Source organism: Heliangelus exortis, chromosome 2, assembly GCF_036169615.1.
Source record: "Heliangelus exortis chromosome 2, bHelExo1.hap1, whole genome shotgun sequence".
In the NCBI taxonomy this organism is placed as follows: Eukaryota; Metazoa; Chordata; class Aves; order Apodiformes; family Trochilidae; genus Heliangelus; species Heliangelus exortis.
In genome coordinates, this window is record NC_092423.1 from 48,555,952 (window position 1) to 48,574,490 (window position 18,539).

Consider the following 18,539-nt stretch of genomic DNA (forward strand, 5'->3'; position numbering starts at 1 on the left):
TCTTTTCATGGCAAAGAAAATAGTACAGCTGTTTTTTTTCACTGACTTCATGCCCATGGAGCCAATCAAGAAGGATATGAAAAAACATAAATAAGTTTAAATCGATCTGCTTTGTTAGTGATGGAAAATTACTGTCTTTATCTAACCTATCACCATCTTCTGCCCTGTGGGTAACTACAGGAGAAGGTGGATGCAGCAGAGCTCATCTCTTCTGTTTGGCACATCCCTAGGTTTCCCTGGACATTGACCCAATTTAAAAAAACTGAACAAAAGACACAAACAAAAGCATTCTCACAAATCACTGATGAATACCAAAACTGGCAAGTAAAAACCAGAAGTGGCATTTCTGGACAAGAAAGGGATCAAGAAGAAGAATAGGACAGTTAGAAGAGAAACAGAATGACAAAGAATGACAGACATAGATGAGAGTGGCAGGAGTGCATCCTGACTTGCCGTGCAGTTGGGAGGCAGAACAGCAGAGCCCTCAGTGGGGCTTTGTGGGCAAAGGACAAACCTGCAGGATCACTTTTGGATCATGTCTCTCTGGTGGCCATCTGCAGCTTTACTTGTGTTCCTTCTCTGCCCTTGGCTTTTGACAGGCCACTTGAGGTTGCTGATGGGCTGGCTCAAGTGTTTGAGAGGGTGGATAAGGGAGCCTGTTAAGTTTCTGCTAGCTGAAGGTGAACTTTGCAATCAAGTGCTTCTGCCCTTTAAAGCTGTTGTTCACATTAAATAGAAGCCAAACTGAAATGATGAAGAATTAATCTAAACCGTTTTCTTGAATAGTTTTCTAACTTTAAATGTAGATGCTGGAGGACACCTCAAGGGCAACCTCTAACTGCTTTTAATGACTCACCACTTAGTGCTGGATGCATCCTTTGGGTACATAAAGACTGCTGTTCCAACTGCTGCAAATAAGAATTGACACTTTCAAGGAGAGCATTGTTCCTTTTCATAAGGGGAAATGTAACCTGAAAAAAAACCTCCTTATGATATGCAAGATTCTCTCAAGACCTTATTCTTGCTTGTGACAATGAAGTTTATTTCCATCTTCCATAATATCCTAAGGGATTTGGATGCCCAGTTCTTAGAGAATGACCTAGTAATTGGTTATCAAAATACACTACACAAATTTAAGTTCTCCCATCTTTACTACCTATAAGAGGAGAAGAAAGTTTGTAGTATTGGTTGAGATAGTTATACAAATAATTTCTCAAATTATTTTAATTGCTGTTTCATAACTGTGTGATGCAGTTTTAACCTTGTTTGCTCTGCCTTCTGAAATGTGTACTGTGCAGGGTATGGGGGAGGCAATAGGGAAAGTAGCTCTGTGTCTCAGAACTGTCAGGTGTTTTTTCTGTAGTCAAGTGGAACACCAGCTTATTACTAGAAAATGAGATGCATACTTGAAAATTTTACTATGCATGTAGAACTTAACAGAGAACAAAACTTTGCCAGATTTTTCTGTACATTTCTGACATCAAAATGGTCCAGGCAAATAAATAACATACCAATGCTAAGAAAATTCAATTTGTTTCCCTCACAGGCTGTTTCTTTGTGTGGTTTTGTATAGTGGTTTCAAAAAATCTAATTTTATTTTATTGCTTACAATTTTTCCCTTCTCTCCCCATCTCCTCCTTTTCCCCCCCCCTTTTCCCCCCCCCTTTTCCCCCCCCTTTTCCCCCCCCTTTTCCCCCCCCTTTTCCCCCCCCTTTTCCCCCCCCTTTTCCCCCCCCTTTTCCCCCCCCTTTTCCCCCCCCTTTTCCCCCCCCTTTTCCCCCCCCTTTTCCCCCCCCTTTTCCCCCCCCTTTTCCCCCCCCTTTTCCCCCCCCTTTTCCCCCCCCTTTTCCCCCCCTTTCCCCCCCCTTTCCCCCCCCTTTCCCCCCCCTTTCCCCCCCCTTCCCCCCCCCTTTCCCCCCCCTTTCCCCCCCCTTTTCCCCCCCTTTTCCCTCCTTTTTCCCTCCTTTTTCCCCCCCCTTTTCCCCCCCCCTTTCCCCCCCCCCTTTCCCCCCCCCTTTTCCTCCCCCCTTTTCCCCCCCCTTTTCCCCCCCCTTTTCCCCCCCCTTTTCCCCCCCCTTTTCCCCCCCCTTTTCCCCCCCCTTTTCCCCCCCCTTTTCCCCCCCCTTTTCCCCCCCTTTCCCCCCCCTTTCCCCCCCCTTTTCCCCCCCTTTCCCCCCCCTTTCCCCCCCCTTTCCCCCCCCTTCCCCCCCCTTTCCCCCCCCTTTTCCCCCCCTTTTCCCTCCTTTTTCCCCCCCCTTTTCCCCCCCCCTTTCCCCCCCCCCTTTCCCCCCCCCCTTTTCCTCCCCCCTTTTCCTCCCCCCTTTTCCTCCCCCCTTTTCCTCCCCCCTTTTTCTCCCCCCTTTTTCCCCCCTCTTTTTCCCCCCCCTTTTTCCCCCCCCTTTTTCCCCCCCCTTTTTCCCCCCCCTTTTTCCCCCCCCTTTTTCCCCCCCCTTTTTCCCCCCCCTTTTTCCCCCCCCTTTTTCCCCCCCTTTTTCCCCCCCCTTTTTCCCCCCCCTTTTTCCCCCCCCTTTTTCCCCCCCCTTTTTCCCCCCCCTTTTTCCCCCCCCTTTTTCCCCCCCCTTTTTCCCCCCCCTTTTTCCCCCCCCTTTTTCTCCTTTTTCTCCTTTTTCTCCTTTTTCTTTTTTTCTCCCTTATTCTCCTTTTTCTTTTTTTCTCCCTTATTCTTTTTCTTTTTTTCTCCTTTATTCTCCTTTTTCTCCTTTATTCTCCTTTATTCTCCTTTTTCTCCTTTTTCTCCTTTTTCTCCTTTTTCTCCTTTTTCTCCTTTTTCTCCTTTTTCTCCTTTTTTCTCCTTTTTTCTCCTTTTTTCTCCTTTTTTCTCCTTTTTTCTCCTTTTTTCTCCTTTTTTTTTCTCCTTTTTTCTCCTTTTTTCTCCTTTTTTCTCCTTTTTTCTCCTTTTTCCCCTTTTCTCTCTTTTTCCCCTTTTCCCCTTTTCCCCTTTTCCCCTTTTCCCCTTTTCCCCTTTTCCCCTTTTCCCCTTTTCCCCTTTTCCCCTTTCCCCCTTTTCCCCTTTTCCCCTTTTCCCCTTTTCCCCTTTCCCCCTTTTCCCTTTTTCCTTCTTTTTTCCTTTTTCCTTTTTTCCTTTTTTCTTCTTGTTTCCTTTTTTCCTACTTGTTTCCTTTTTTTTTCTTCCTTTCCTCCTTTCCTTTTTTTTCCTCTTTTCCTTTTTTCCTTTTTTTCCTTACTTCTGTTCTCCTTTTTTCTTCCTTTCTTCCATTTTTCTTCCTTTTTTCTGTTTTTCTTTTTTTCTTTCTTTTCTCCTTTTTTCAGTTTTCATTTTTTCTGTTTTTTTCCCATTTTTTTTCTGTTTTAATTTTTTTGTTTTAATTTTTTCATTTTTTTCTGTTTTGTTTTTTTCTGTTTTTTCTGGAGTTCTTTGTTTTCTTTTTGCTTTTTTGTTTGCTTGTTTGTTTTCTTTTTTTTTTCTTCCTCTCTTCCTCTCTTTTCTCACTTTACACCTTCCCGTTTTTCTGTCCCATTTTTCCCTCCTTTTTTACATCCTCCCCTCCCCCTTCCCCTTTCTTTTTTCTTCTTTTTTCTTTCCTTTTCCTTTTTTCTTCCTTTTTCTTCCCTCCCCCTTCCTCGTTCCTCACTTCCCTCTGTCACTTCCCTCTCTCCCCCTTTCCCCTTCTCTTCCTCCCTCCTGTTTCCCTTCCTGTTTCCCCTCCTTTTTTCCTTCCTTTTCCTCCCTCCCTCTCTTTTTTCTCTTAATTTTGTTGATTTTTTAAATTTTTAAATTCTTTAAGTGATGCTGAAGCAGGAAGAGAATTCGGGTGATGTTGTTTAGTTTGCTGTAGATTTCTTGTCTACCCTCACTTTGCATCTTTGCCTCCCCTTTCAGCAAAGCACTGGGACTAAACTTGTAAAGGCATTCTGATTCCTAATTTCCCTTGGAATCTTTTGGAAGTTAAGCATCCAGACACTTCTTAAGTATATGACTGTATGTGTCCTGGTAGAACTATGCAGATCTGAAGGTTTTATCCTTAATGAGACACTTGTAAGTGACAGATTTTCATGTAAAAGTGTGAAGCAATGAAGTTGCTTGTTTCTGGAGGAGAGGTGGTATTTCTGTGAGCTTGCATAATTTTTATCAAAATTTTGATAAATGAGTGCAGACTGAAAACTCTGCCTATGTGTGGTGCTCAATAAGAAGAGAACAGCAAATAACATTAATTTGAATTCATATTGATTCTTGGCTCTTTTCAAAAAAGGTCCCTTTTTTTTTTTCGTTTTGTTTTTTTCCACATCCAGAACTTCAAGTATGGTCATAGATTTATTTTTAATCTACTTTTGCTCTCTCTGGAACTGGCATGCCTTATTTGTCAGGGTAGACAAGCTTATTATTTTTGGCCAGGCTTCATGCTTCAGCTTGGTGGTTATGAATATACGTGGCCTGACATGGAAATTACCTGGAGTATGTTTTGCTTGTATGTTTGGTGTGACATCTCATAGGTTTTTAAACATGCAAGCCAGCTTCACATCTTGCATTTGTGGTTATGATTAAAAGACTTTATGGTCCAGGATCAGAAGAATTAAACAGGCCTAAGGCAGCCTGTCCTAGACTGAGGTTTCATTTGTGTACTGTTAGATTTCTGCAGGCCCCTGGTTTGAATAGGTTCCAGTGAAGCATTTACACTGCCACTTAAAATATCATGGGAAGGAGCTGCCACACCAAGAATAACTCATATATGTCAGGTTCTAAAAACCTTCTAAAAAGGATGATGACAGTAGCCTGACAGGTTTGGATACACTCTGAACATATTGTATTCCTGCTGCACAATTGATCCGTGGATGCCTGATGACCGTGAGGCATCCAGAGTGCATTCAGCTTAATTTGTGAGCAGTGCAGGATTGCTCTGTGCATACACCATGAGCCGTCCATACCGTGTGCCTCTGGACATCTGACAGCTCTGGCTGCAATGCATCAAAACCCAACTGGATTGCTGTTTAGAGAGGTAGGGTTAGTACAGTGCTTCTGAGATACAGCTTCTTGCTCTCAAGAGCACAATGTGCATCATATACTAATGTAAATATTATGTGGGCTTGGGACTTGCAGGCAGCAAATATTGATAGTTCAGACTAGGAAAAAGCTAACTGAGTTACTTCTATCCTCTGGTTCTCCATGGATGCATGGATTGGTTTATTTTTTGCCTGTAAAGTCAATGTGTAAATCCTGAATTGAGTTACAGTCAGCATACCATGTTCAAATTGTGGCAATGCAGACCAAGTAGCAGGGCAAATAGTAGCGCTGCAATAACTTAGAATAAAAAATTATCTCTTTTTCCTCATTGTCTCCAACCAAAGTTGCTGAAAGGGTGTTTTACTTCTCCACTGCTACCCAAAATGTCACAAGTGTAGAGCAATGTCATTGTCCACATATCAATATTTAACTGAATTTTACAGGCAGCTAGGCAGCTTTCCCAAGCGTAGGGCATGTCTTTCTTCCTCCAAAAGGAAAACGATGCCAAGGCCTAAGCAAGCATCCAGAATCAGACACAGCGTGATCACCTTACTGGCTGGTAGCACAAATGTTGAAGACACGCGTGGACTTGGAGTTTTCTGAAAGGAATGCATCAAACTTCAGACGTGGCCACTGTAGTCTGTTACTTGGCTGTAAGAGCAAATAGCTGTGGTCTCACAACATTTCTTCTGTCTGTCTGTGCTTCCTCAGATACCTCTCAGCTCAACTGTGCTGCTCTCAGTACATTCATAGAAAACCCAGGCAGTTCTCCTTTCCTGTGTCAGCAGAAGTCAAGCTTCTTCCTGGTCAGCTGGGTCTTTGGACTGGGCAGCATATGGCAGAACGCACATTCCCACAAAACACTGCACATCTGTGTTGGCTCTGCAGATGTGAGTGTGCAGCATGACATTGCCACACTGTAAAAAAAGCAGAGATCAGGCCTGGTTTTGATTAACATGCCATTTGTTTGTAGCAGCTTACAGTAAAAGTGAAGGTTATTAATGCATGAACACTTAGCGAGGCTGGACTCTAAACAGAGCTATGGAACCAGTTGTTCTGATTGATCATCAACAGAGTTTTAATTTGTAACCTGGAGAGAGTTGTTGGAAACAGTAAGGGAGGGGGAAGCTTATTTTGCCAGAGAGCTACGTGTAAATTTCAATTTTGCAACAGTTGCCTTGAGCCTAGATATTTGCTTAAATAAAACTGTCTGCACAGATTTCTACTGGACAGAATATGAAGTTTTCTTCTTGTCCTTTTCAAAGTTTTCTTCACAAAAAATATAACCGTTGTAGTTCTTGTAACGTTGATTTATTGTGTTAATAATGTGATGTCAAAGCCCATATTTTGATGGTATGAATACTGACGTAAATCTATGGTAATTTGTGCCAGATGGAGAATCTGTGCCACTGTGTCCTTTGAAGGTATCTGCAGTGTCTAGTTGATTGCCTTCAGATATTCGCTGACACCTGGCATGTGGACAAGACTACTTTTACTCTAATGCCTTTCTGAACCACATCCACATTTTTCTTTCGTCACTTTCCCCATTTTCATGACAAGATTTAAACTCTCTAAATGTTTGGATTTGTAGATAGCAAGCTATGTGAACAAATTTGCCTCGGACATCTCTATCTTACAACGGTCTCTGGCGATCCTGGAGTCGATGGTGCTCAATAGCCACGACCTGTACCAGAAGGTGGCACAGGAGATCACAATTGGGCAGCTAATCCCACATCTGCAGGGGTGAGTGTCTTCCACTGCCACCTTGATACAGTGGATTTTCTTTTCCCCCCAAATGAGCACAGCAGTTGGAAAAAGAGTGGAAGAATGGCATAAAGACCAGTAACCTCCCGTATGACTTCTGCACCCACCCTTAAAAGGCTGGATGACTGGCAGTCAGCTTTTTGGAGTTGCTTGATTATTGAGGTTTTGGGGTTTTTTTAAAGTTATTAATTTTTTTTTCCATGCTAGGCTGCCCGTGTAGTTGCAGCTGGGAAACGAGGAGAAGAGCACCCTGTAGTATAAAATTCTTAACACCTTTAGCATACAGATGGTGGTCTTTTTCTTGTCACCCTCTGGGAGGCATGTAAGACAAAAACTGGTCAGCTCTTGGTGAAGGTATTTGAAAAGGGAGAGGTTCTTTCTTAAACAGTAATGTGCCGTGGTTAAATGGATCGAAACTGCTTCTTGTAGTATAGGATAAAGTATTGTGTTTAATGTATAGCTGTCCTTGTCACCCAGATGGGACATCTTCCACTTGCCTGAAAAGCATTTGGTACCTGCAGGTTCAGATCCAAAGCCCTTTAAGGAAGATTCCTCTTCCTGCCTGCAGCTTCATACTTCAAGCTGATTGTCTGGGCTCTGGCTATTATCACTGGGGGGTTAATGGTACTTCAAGGGTGTCATTCATTCCACCTTTCTTGAATGCTGATTCACCCTCTGGAACTCTGTTAATAATAGAGATAACCTGTTCATGACCAACTTTGACTCATTGCCTAATTTATATGGCCAACATTAAGTGCAAACAGTCCCTTCACATCTGCCTGCTCTAATACAACTGCAAGATCAGTTTCTACAGCTCCTGTGTATTCGTGTTCTTTTCTCATATTTGTAATTTTGTTCCAAACAGGACAGACCAAGAAATTCAGACTTATACTATTGCAGTAATAAATGCACTTTTCCTTAAAGCACCAGATGACAAGAGGCAGGTAAGTTGCTTGGTCTTTTTTATCTACATATCTGTAGTAAAAGTGTGTCATATTCATACCTATGGATGTCCTAGTCACACTTTTCCTGCAGTTGATTCAAACTGAAATTCTGTTATTTCATGCAGACATAGCATTCATTTTAATGGAGCTGCCTCCATCTTGCACCAATATTAGTAGAGATTAAACATTCTTCTGTGTTTTTGTAGTTCCCTGTAACCTCAGATGAACCATATTGACTGTGGCTGGCTGTAGTATTTATTGTACTGAATTCTAGCCAACACAGCTTGTAAAAGCAAGCTATTTTTTGGTACTCCCTCCCCTCTTCCCCCCAAATTTTTAAATAAAAAATGTGTTCCTTTTTGAAAATGGAAATATCTTGCTATGTAAGTGTTTCATGACTTATAGTGTACTATTTTAAGTTAACCTCAGTGCCACAGATCAGAAGTCTTAAAAGGCAATATTTAAAGATTGCTAGTTGCTGTTAAACGAAGATGGAATGTTATGTATTATGAAACAGAGAAGTTTTATCCATGTTTATGAAATCATTAGTCTGTGTCAAAATTAATTTAGTCATTTATTTATTTAACCTTTCTGTCACCAGGAACACTGTGATGATCCCTGTGGTAACACACTGTTAGTGTCCAGAACAAATTCATTCATAGCTGCTCATCAGTTCTGACAAGGATTTCTGTCAGATTTATTTACATTTTTGAATGCTGGAGATTGTTTCAACAAACATCAAAGCTTTTTTTTGCTTTATCTTTATATAAAAGAACAAACATATTTTTAAAATTGCAATCAGGGCAAAGTAAAACTGTGGTTTAATTGGAAAAATAAAACAAACACAAAAACCCACACAGTGAAGAAGATAGGTGTCTATTAGCTTCAAGACAGGGATAACTGACCTCATTTACTGAGTTCTGTCTTTTCAAGAAAACGAACTCAGATGATGCAGTCTCAAATAATTACCTGATCCTGGGTACTCAAAAGTTAAGGTTCAGTACTCACCACTTAACCACCAGACTCGAGAGTACAAGAGTATTTGGTACTCTCTCTGCTGCTGTCGTAAAGGGATCTTTGTGATGTGAATGACTGCACTGCAGTTAAGGAAAGGATTGGTCCTTTTTTCATTTTTTTTTTTTTTTTTTTTTTTTTTTCTAATGAGGACTCTGGTTGATTTGCCGAAGTTTTGTTTTCTTTTTGTTTTAATGTGTTTCTCAGGAAGAGCTGAGAGTTTGAGCACTGAAATGATTTTGTGAATGTTTGAAATACTTTTTTGGCAAATGTCTGTATTTTGCAGGGACTTGTTGCTATGGGAAATGAGATTGGAAATTTAGTCAAATAATTCTTGTTCTCATAGGCTACTACAATACTTATTTTAGATGAGCTGTACAGCCTTCTTGGAGACAAAGTTCATTTTGATGCAGGAATTGTGTGAACGCTTGTTGTTGCTCCTATCAGTTTTTATCCAATGACAAAAAACAATGCAACAGCATTTTAAATTACTGGTATAAGAAACAGGCTACAATTTTATAGTCCTCTCCAAAAATAAAATAAAAGGATTCTTTTTTTCCCCTTGAGTGCAGAAAAGACTGCCTCCTGATATTCTTTACCTGTCCATCTTTTGTCAGAGGATATATTTTGACAAAAGCAGCCAATCTGTTCTCCATCACATGCAGTGTATTGTGTGCCTGGCACTCCCCCTGCAGCTCAGTTGTGCATTTCCAAGAGAGATGGAAGCATCAGTGTCATTCTGTATCTGTATTGTCTTTGGTCCCTTCTTCTTTCCTTATTGTTCCTATATGCTGTTAAAGGACCTTTTAACTTTCTATAAAGAGAACAGCCACCATCCATGACTGCCTTCTGCCTTGAAATTAGAATTACTTTCTTTTGCAAGCAAGTTCTCACCCTTCCACTTGCTTTATTTACATTTTTTTCTGCAACCATGTTTCAACAATCCAGTTTTTCCTATGTTTTATGTAGTAGTCTCAGTTTTCCTAATTTCTTTATAAAAATAATGAATATACGCTCTATATTACCCCTCAACTCGCACAAAAATCAGGATTTAAAAAAAAATTGTTTCTCCTAAAGGTGAGCAGTATTTTTGGTACGATGCCAACTGTACAGAATCACAGTGCATGCTAAGAATATCCATAAGCATCTGTCAGCATTGATATGATTTGTTGTACTCTATTTCTAGTCAATAATCTACTAATTCCAAACATTACCCCTCTGTGTACATTTAAACAGCATCTAATAGCAGTGTGTAATACATTACCCAATTCCCTAAATAGTACATTTTGAAAACAATAATTTAAAAATAATTCCATGATGGTAATTGCTATAAGTTGTATCCATTGCACATGCTAGCATATTTACACTTACACACACACACACACACACACACATATTTCTATATTGATGGAAAAGATCATGGAACTTAAAAATAGGTAAGCGTTTGTAGGTATGGTTAACATTAGACTCTTAGGTGTGATAAGTATAAAACATGCCCTCCTATGCACTGTAGGACAGTTTGCAGCATGGACAGCCAGATCAGCTGCTTAAATATGACAGTAAAAACATAGTTATCCTTGATAATGACTTCAGACACATCTAGAAAGACAAGTTAGTTTAAGACAAAGGAGTGGACCGATGTCAACATTGCTACCAAAATACAGGGAAGAAGTATTATTTGCTATGATGAAACAGTACCAAATTGTAGACTGATTTATTGAGTGAAAGTTAGAGCACTTGACTTGAAAACAGCCAAAATATTAATGTAAATAAGCATGTTGGTTGATGTATTGTTTTAAAGTCACATATGGCTTCCATTCCAGGCTTTCCTCTCTGTTCTTGGGGGATGGTGGCAAAGGTTGTTCTTCAACAATTGTGTGTAAATACTCTGTTTAGCCCACAGAGATCACTTCTGAGGCCTTTCATTGTTGGTTTGGGATCTCCAAAGTCTTCAGCTTCTGACAGACTTTTTTTTTGCCCCCTTTCTCACAGTAATCTGAGCGTGTGATCCTCAAAATAATGTGTACAATCATACACTGATATTTTGCTTCATTTAATTTATAAGGAACACTGCAGAAATTTAAGAATAAAACCTTTCAAGTCAGTGTTCTTCTAGGTGTGGCATTAAAATACCTGTTTGTGGCAAATTTTTAATTGTTATTTTATTTAAATCAGGAAATGGCAAACATTTTGGCACAAAAGCAGCTTCGCTCCATCATCTTAACTGTAAGTATATAATTTTCAAAGTTAGTTTTCACTAGCAGAGATAAAATTGATTCCAGTTTTGATGTTCATGGATTTTATTGTAATATTCTTTAATTACACTTGTATTCTGCTATGTTTTGAAGCCTGTAATATGCAAGATGGGACCAGATGGGATCCACCCAAGGGTGATGAGAGAGCTGGCAGAAGAGCTCGCCAAGCCTCTCTCTCTCATCTACCAACAGTCCTGGCTCACTGGGGACACATCCCAGATGATTGGAAGTTGGCGAATGTCACGCCAATCCACAAAAAGGGCCAGAAGGAGAACCCAGAAAACTACAGGCCCGTCAGCCTGACCTCAGTGCCTGGCAGGGTTATGGAACAGATCATCCTCAGTGCAATCACACAGCACCTGCAGGACGGGCAAGGGATTAGACCCAGCCAGCACGGGTTTAGGAAGGGCAGGTCCTGTCTGACCAACCTGATCTCCTTTTATGATCAGGTGACCCGCCTGGTGGATGAGGGGAAGGCTGTGGATGGGGTCTACCTGGACTTCAGCAAGGCCTTTGACACCGTCTCCCACAGCATTCTCCTGAAAAAGCTGTCAGCCCATAGCTTGGACAGGGGCACCCTGTGCTGGGTTAGGAACTGGCTGGAAGGCCGGGCCCAGAGAGTGGTGTTGAACGGTGCTGATCCAGTTGGCGGCCGGTCACTAGTGGTGTCCCCCAGGGATCACTGTTGGGCCCAGTTCTATTTAATATCTTTATTGACGATTTAGATGAAGGGATTGAGTCCATCATCTGCAAATCTGCAGATGACACTAAGCTGGGGGGAAGTGTGGATCAGCTGGAAGGCAGGAGGGCTCTGCAGAGGGACCTGGACAGACTGGAGAGTTGGGCTGATTCCAACGGGATGAGGTTCAACAAGACCAAGTGCCGGGTCCTGCACTTTGGCCACAACAACCCCATGGGGAGCTCCAGGCTGGGGACAGAGTGGGTGAGAGCAGCCAGACAGAAAGGGACCAGGGAGTCTGGATTGACAGGAAGCTGAACATGAGCCAGCAGTGTGTCCAGGTAGCCAAGAAGGCCAATGGCATCCTGGCCTGTATCAGGAACAGCATGGCCAGCAGGTCCAAGGAAGTGATTCTGCTCCTGTACTCAGCCCTGGTGAGGCCACACCTCGAGTACTGTGTCCAGTTCTGGGCCCCTCAGTTCAGGAAGGATATTGAGGTCCTGGAGCAGGTCCAAAGGAGGGCAACCAGGCTGGTGAAGGGACTTGAGCACAGATCCTATGAGGAGAGGCTGAGGGAGCTGGGGCTGTTCAGCCTGGAGAAGAGGAGGCTCAGGGGAGACCTCATCACTCTCTACAACTCCCTGAAAGGAGGGTGTAGCCAGGTGGGGGTTGGTCTCTTTTCCCAGGCAACTCTCAGCAAGACAAGAGGGCACGGTCTCAAGTTGTGCTGAGGGAGGTTTAGGTTGGACATTAGAAAGAATTTCTTTACTGAGAGGGTGATCAGACATTGGAATGGGCTGCCCCGGGAAGTGGTGGATTCTCCATCCCTGGAGATATTTAAAAAGAGACTGGACGTGGCACTCAGTGCCATGGTCTGGTAACTGCAGCAGTAGTGGATCAAGGGTTGGACTTGATGATCTCTGAGGTCCCTTACAACCCAACCAATTCTATGATTCTATGAAGATAAACGTCTGGTTGTTGACCTCTGGTTGATTGATTCAAAACTTATTATCAGAAAGGGTATTTTCCCAGTCAAGTAAGTTGTGGTTTCTTCATGAAAATACAGTTCAAACTTGGTTCTACAGATTACTCTGTCATGATATATATAGTTGCATAGAATTTGTCACAACTTGCACAAAAAAGAACTGATTGTTTTTTCAGAAGGTTTAGTTTTAAACTGTTTCTGCTCATGAGAAATTTACACTTCTTCTTTCATAAAAAACTTTCATAAAAATTCTTAGTTGTACATTAACTATTGTAAAGTGCTCCAGTGCCTTTACTATTGTAAAGAATCTCCAGCCAGATTCTTTTATTCCCTGGAACTGTACAGTATTAGTTGCTGTATCCATCTTCTCTTTGATGACTCTTTCCTTACATATGCTTTGTTGTGTTTAGTAACATCGTTCTGTTTCCCATATGGAACCCCTTGGGGTTTTTTTTGGCTTACTCTAGGGGTTTGTAAATTGTCCATTAGCCTGGTATCTGCTTTCTGAATGGGATAATTCTCCATGTATGAGGTATTGTATACTAAGGTATTTCAAAGCAGTCTTCCTTATACAGAACAGAGTTTTCCAGTCAAGATAGGATTGTAGTGTGGTGTTGACTTCTGCAGCAGTAGCCTTGTTATATCACTGTATTTGTTGGTGGTGTTTGCAGCCTGAACACTTTTTTTTTTCTCAGGCAGCTGTTCTGAAGTATTTTCTTAATATTCTCTCCTTTTTATTTTTTACAGAATTCTAATGCTTTGTAAGGAGTTAATTTTTCTTCAAAGCGTCTTCCTAGTACTGATGGGGTTTTTTTCATGCCCCTTCTCCCCATATGCAGGGCCTCGATCTAGTGGCTAGAAGGAGAAAGCTTTACTACATTGTTATTGTAATGTCCTGCCCCTTGAAGTTACTTATATAGTACCTTAATCAGTAGCATTAATCCTGGCTTGATTTTATTTATTCTGGAGTGTACAGACACTACTGAACAGCAAACACATACTTACTGAAGTCGAGACACCTGAGTCATTTTCTGGTAAGGTGACATTCACTGGTATCTCTCTTTCTTTGCAGCATGTTATCAGGGCACAGAGGGCCATCAATAATGAAATGGCACATCAGCTTTATGTTCTGCAAGTTCTTACCTTTAACCTTCTGGAGGACAGAATGATGACAAAAATGGATCCACAGGATCAGGTAAGCATCTGGCATGAGCTGGGGAGAAGAAGAAGAGGACAGCTGCTCATTGCTGTGCCTGAAGCTGTTTATGGAGGAAAAGACACTGCTAAGGGTGTTTACACAATTGATTCATTCTCTCTCTGTGAAGTTGGGTTGTTCTCATTGTGCCGGGGGAGGTTTAGGTTGGACATTAGAAAGAATTTCTTTACTGAGAGGGTGATCAAACATTGGAATGGGCTGCCCCGGGAAGTGGTGGATTCTCCATCCCTGGAGATATTTAAAAAGAGACTGGATGTGGCACTCAGTGCCATGGTCTGGTAACTGCAGCAGTAGTGGATCAAGGGTTGGACTTGATGATCTCTGAGGTCCCTTCCAACCCAGCCAATTCTATGATTCTATAATTCTATGTGCTGGCTATTGCATTCCTTCTGCAAAAGTACAGCAGCATGGTCAGACCTTTCTCCTTAGCATGTAGTTCTGTGGACTGAATCTGGTGTCGTCCTGAGCTAAAACTCTGAGCAGCAGTCCAGCATTTTTCTTCTGTGTACTTTCCAGAAGCAACAGAGATACATGGTCTTTTCTAAAAGTACTTCTGTGAGCTAAAATTAATGTTTAATTGAAAACTATCTGTCGTGCTAGTGTTGCAGTTAATTTGTGTTACAATAAAACCCTTTTTTGTTACTGGGAGCTTATATAAAAATTAATAATTTGTTTACTGCTGGCCAAGCACCAGATTTAATATTGTTCATTGTGCAGAGGAGCCACTTACTCCCCTAAGAGATTCAGGTTTAAACAGAGTCAATGAGCCACAAAAAAAATGGGTTTTGTTTCTTTATTTTTGGTGGCCTCTTTTTAGGCCATGTACAAGGAGAGACCTCATTTCATTTTTAAGAGGGTGTTGTGTTATGACTTGTTGATTATTTTGAGGAGAGGTGGGAAACAGAGAGAGTTGTAAACATGTGTAACATTGTGCTGTAGGATTTTACCCCTCCCATTTCTTAAATTTGAGGCAGGAAAGTTTGACTCTCAGGAATGTGCACACAGTTAACTATTGCATGTCTCCAGAGAGGGTAACAAACACAGTGTTGCTAGTATTGACAGGGTGGTTATCACTATCTTGAGACATCTGTAGTGATGTGTAACTGCAGTAATTCCTCTCCTGTCTATTCCTCTGCCAGCAAAAATTGACAGTTTCCAAAAGAAATGCTGAGTGCTGACCAATTTTGATTTCAGCCAGTGAAGTGCTTATACTTAAGCAGCTTAATTTGAAATGTGTGTGATCTCATGGCTTCTCTGGCTTCATGACTGTGGTTAAAATTAAGTGTGTAGTTAGTGGCTTTGCTAACATGGGTCCAGCTTCTGGAAGTCAGCACTTAAGCATCTTTATGTGAACCCCACAACTGCAAGGACTTTGGAAAAATGGAACCAAAAAGTCATTCTTGCTGACTGTTTCTTTGAGTATGAAGTAGGGAATTTTGAAAAGAAAGGTTGGGGGGTGGAGGAAATAGAGTGTTTTCAAACAGATTTTGTAGCATTGGTTAGTAAAGGGAGAAGTAAATTATTTTAACCACTTTTTTTGATGTTGTTTTAACATAGGCTCAACGGGATATCATATTTGAACTCCGAAGAATTGCATTTGATGCAGAATCTGAACCTAACAACAGCAGTGGCAGTATTGAGAAACGCAAATCTATGTATACTCGAGACTACAAAAAACTTGGATTTATTGTGAGTATTTTTGTGTGGTGGTGCACTGAAAAAGTGGGTGTCTGCATCTGTTGTGGTACATCCTATAATCAATCACGACTCTTTACTTTTTTTTTTTTTTTTCTTTTTTTTAAATGCAAGTGCTGTTAACCCCAAGTGACAGCTTTAGCAGAAGTTAGGGTTAATTGGAAGCAATAACTACTCGAGGTTTAAGCACAGTGTTTTGCATGACAGGCTGTAACACAAATGTAAATTGTAATGGTATCTTGGATGAAAAGTTACTGGTTTTTTGATCTATAGCAGACCTGTAAAGTCATTGTACTCTCTTAGTAATAATATGGACTGATGAGCAGAAAAAAATCTCAGGTAGAATGATACTTACTTACCAGGTGGTACTTGTAGGGCCTTGTGTTTTGGTTGTTTGAAGTCCTTTCATCTGTGAGTAAAGGATGCAAAATATCTTACCCTCACTTAATCAAATGGGAATTCTTATCTTGCCTGAAACTGTGCTGGGGAACTGAGAACAACCAGGCTAAACTGTTACATACATTTGTTTTATTGAATAATGTGATTTATATTAGTGAATAATATGTATTTTTTTCCCCTCTGGAAACAAAGCACGCATGCATACACTGCAAACAATATCTTGATTTATTTTTTACTCTAGGTTAACATGCAATTTTATTTCTCCTTAGGTAAAATTTTATGCTTCACACATGATTCATTACTTTACTCTTGGTCTGGCAAATATACACTTAATCTAGAGCAGTAGCCACAGTTGCCAACACAGTGGTTTTAAAGGCTGTTGGTGCAAGCTGGAGCTCACTGTGTGGCTGGAGTGCTCTGCTCAGCTCTGTGGCGTAGGGTTCAACATTACCCAGTTTCCTTGTGGTTTTGGAAGGAGGCTTTCTGGGTTCTAATAGTTGTTTTCATTACTGATGAGTGGGGAAAAATTGCTGCTGTATCAGTGCTTGTTTTATCTGTAAGGAGTCATAAATACGTAGATGGAAAGGCAGGAAGTCACCACTTTGGGATTGTAAGCATGAGATAAAAATAATGCTTTGAAGCAGCTTTTGAAGTTCAGTGCAGTTTTATGTTGTCTAGGAATCTGTTCTCAGTTCCTGTGCAATAGAAGACCATTGCTATCCTTAGCTTCTGAGATGAGCAGCTCCTATGTTGAAATGAGCAGATGACTTTGTGCCCTCAAGGCCAAAACTAAAAGGAAATTCAGGCCCTGGCTGAGAGGCAAATGGGCTGGATCTAGAGCCTCCAGCTCTCTCTATGAGGACAGAGCTGGGGGTCACTGTCACAGGAGTATGAAAATTAAGTGTTTGTCGAAGAAAGAAGTGTTGACAAACACAGAGGAAACAATGATGAGTTTGCTAAAGTCATGGTAAAGCTGTACATACAGAGATGGTGGCATATTGAAGAATAGAGGAGATCACATTTTAAACAACTGTTCTCTTAATTCAGGATGGTCACTTTTGGGTATCTGCTGCTCACTCTAGGTTCCTGACATGTTGAAGACTCTCAGCTCCCACAGCCATCGTTGGCACATAACTTCCTAGCATCTCCAAAAATCTGAACTTGCTTTCTGAAAGCTGGAAAACTGATTGAACATCCTTTCTGAGAGGGAGAGTAAAACCATGTCTATCCAGCAAGTTTTTTCTGGACTGTTTGTTCTCTTTCTCTAGATGACATGCAAGAATCCTGTTCATCTATTTGTCTCAGCCACATCAAAAAGCTTTTCCCCACTTAAGATGTAATGTCAACAAGAGATAAAGTCCCAACATGGATTCAGAAGTTTGCAAAGTGTCATTTGCAAAATGACACAGTTAGAAAATAAAGTATCTAACTACATCCATTTAAAAAAACATAAGACCTCCAGATGGTTGTGATGACCTGTGTGAAGTTTATTATGGGCAGAGATTTTTAGATAACAGCCTTGAGGAGTTTTATTAAAATGCTGATGAATATAACAAGATGACCCAGTTAGGAGACCTAAGGTATACTCCTCCCTATTTAATAATTTTATGGGTCAATTGAAAATTGAAAAGCCTGAATTCCTTTCCCCCCTGCCTCTTCTTTTAGAGTGTCTTGGCAAGCAAATCCCAACCAGTAGATATCCCTGACAATTCTTGTAGTAGTAGTTTTGTAGTAGTTCTGAAAACTTTCAAATAGTAATGTAGTTCAGTGCTAGAGATACTTAAAAGATAAAGCCACATGCACTGGCAATGATAAAATCAGTCCTAAAATTCCTGATCTGTTCAAATAGTTTAGAATTGTAAAGTTCATTGTATTTTAAGCTTCTAAAATTTTCTTGCCTTTGAGCAAACTTAATTTTCATACCTGAGGCAGGCAATAGACACAGCTCAAGAAACAAATAATCCTGTGTGTGTTTTCATCGTAATTCTTTAAACATTTTTACAGCCGTTGAGTACGTGTACTGAAAATGATTAGTGGCAAATCTGACCAAACTCTAGACAAATAAGTTAAAAAGTTGGAAAAAAAAGCAAGAAAATCTTATCCTAGAACAGTTTTTCTTAAGTTTGCGGAGTGTAGAACTTCTGGGTTTCTTTGTTTGACTTTTCTTCAATAAATATTTTTTCAGTAAAATACCCATTGTTTCTATGAGTGCGAAAAGCAAGTTGGAAAGTGATTTCGTAATTCTGCTGTACCACACTGGAACTTAGTAGTGTAGCAAAATAAAATGTGGGTTAGTAGAGGAGATAGTAGAATCTTTTTGGACTAGAGAAGTAGAAATGTAATTTTATTCAGAGATAAAAAGTGCAATGGTGGTCATTTAGGACCTGGCAAGAATTCCTTCTGTAGGAAAATATCTACATGAAAAGATAAGAGGGATTGTGCAATGTAGCCACAAAAAAGTCAAATGTTAAGCTAGAATATATCTGGAAATATATTGTCAGAGCAGCCAAACTGTTAAGGTCATGTTCTGTATTTCTGAGCCATCATCTAGAACATGTTCTGTATTTCTGAGCCATCATCTAGAACACTATATGATTTTAGTTCCAT

The 18,539-nt window shown here is 40.7% G+C and overlaps 1 protein-coding gene across 2 annotated transcripts in view; it reads left to right on the forward strand.

The window, feature by feature from the left end:
• The window catches only part of ELMO1 (engulfment and cell motility 1), a 313,181-nt gene that overhangs the window by 107,975 nt on the left and 186,667 nt on the right, over positions 1-18,539 (forward strand). For both annotated transcript variants that reach the window (XM_071736038.1, XM_071736039.1), the window contains exons 10-14: positions 6,573-6,724; positions 7,611-7,689; positions 10,879-10,929; positions 13,695-13,817; positions 15,396-15,527. In XM_071736038.1, the coding sequence (XP_071592139.1) occupies positions 6,573-6,724; positions 7,611-7,689; positions 10,879-10,929; positions 13,695-13,817; positions 15,396-15,527 (537 nt within the window). The remainder of the gene's footprint in view (positions 1-6,572; positions 6,725-7,610; positions 7,690-10,878; positions 10,930-13,694; positions 13,818-15,395; positions 15,528-18,539) is intronic.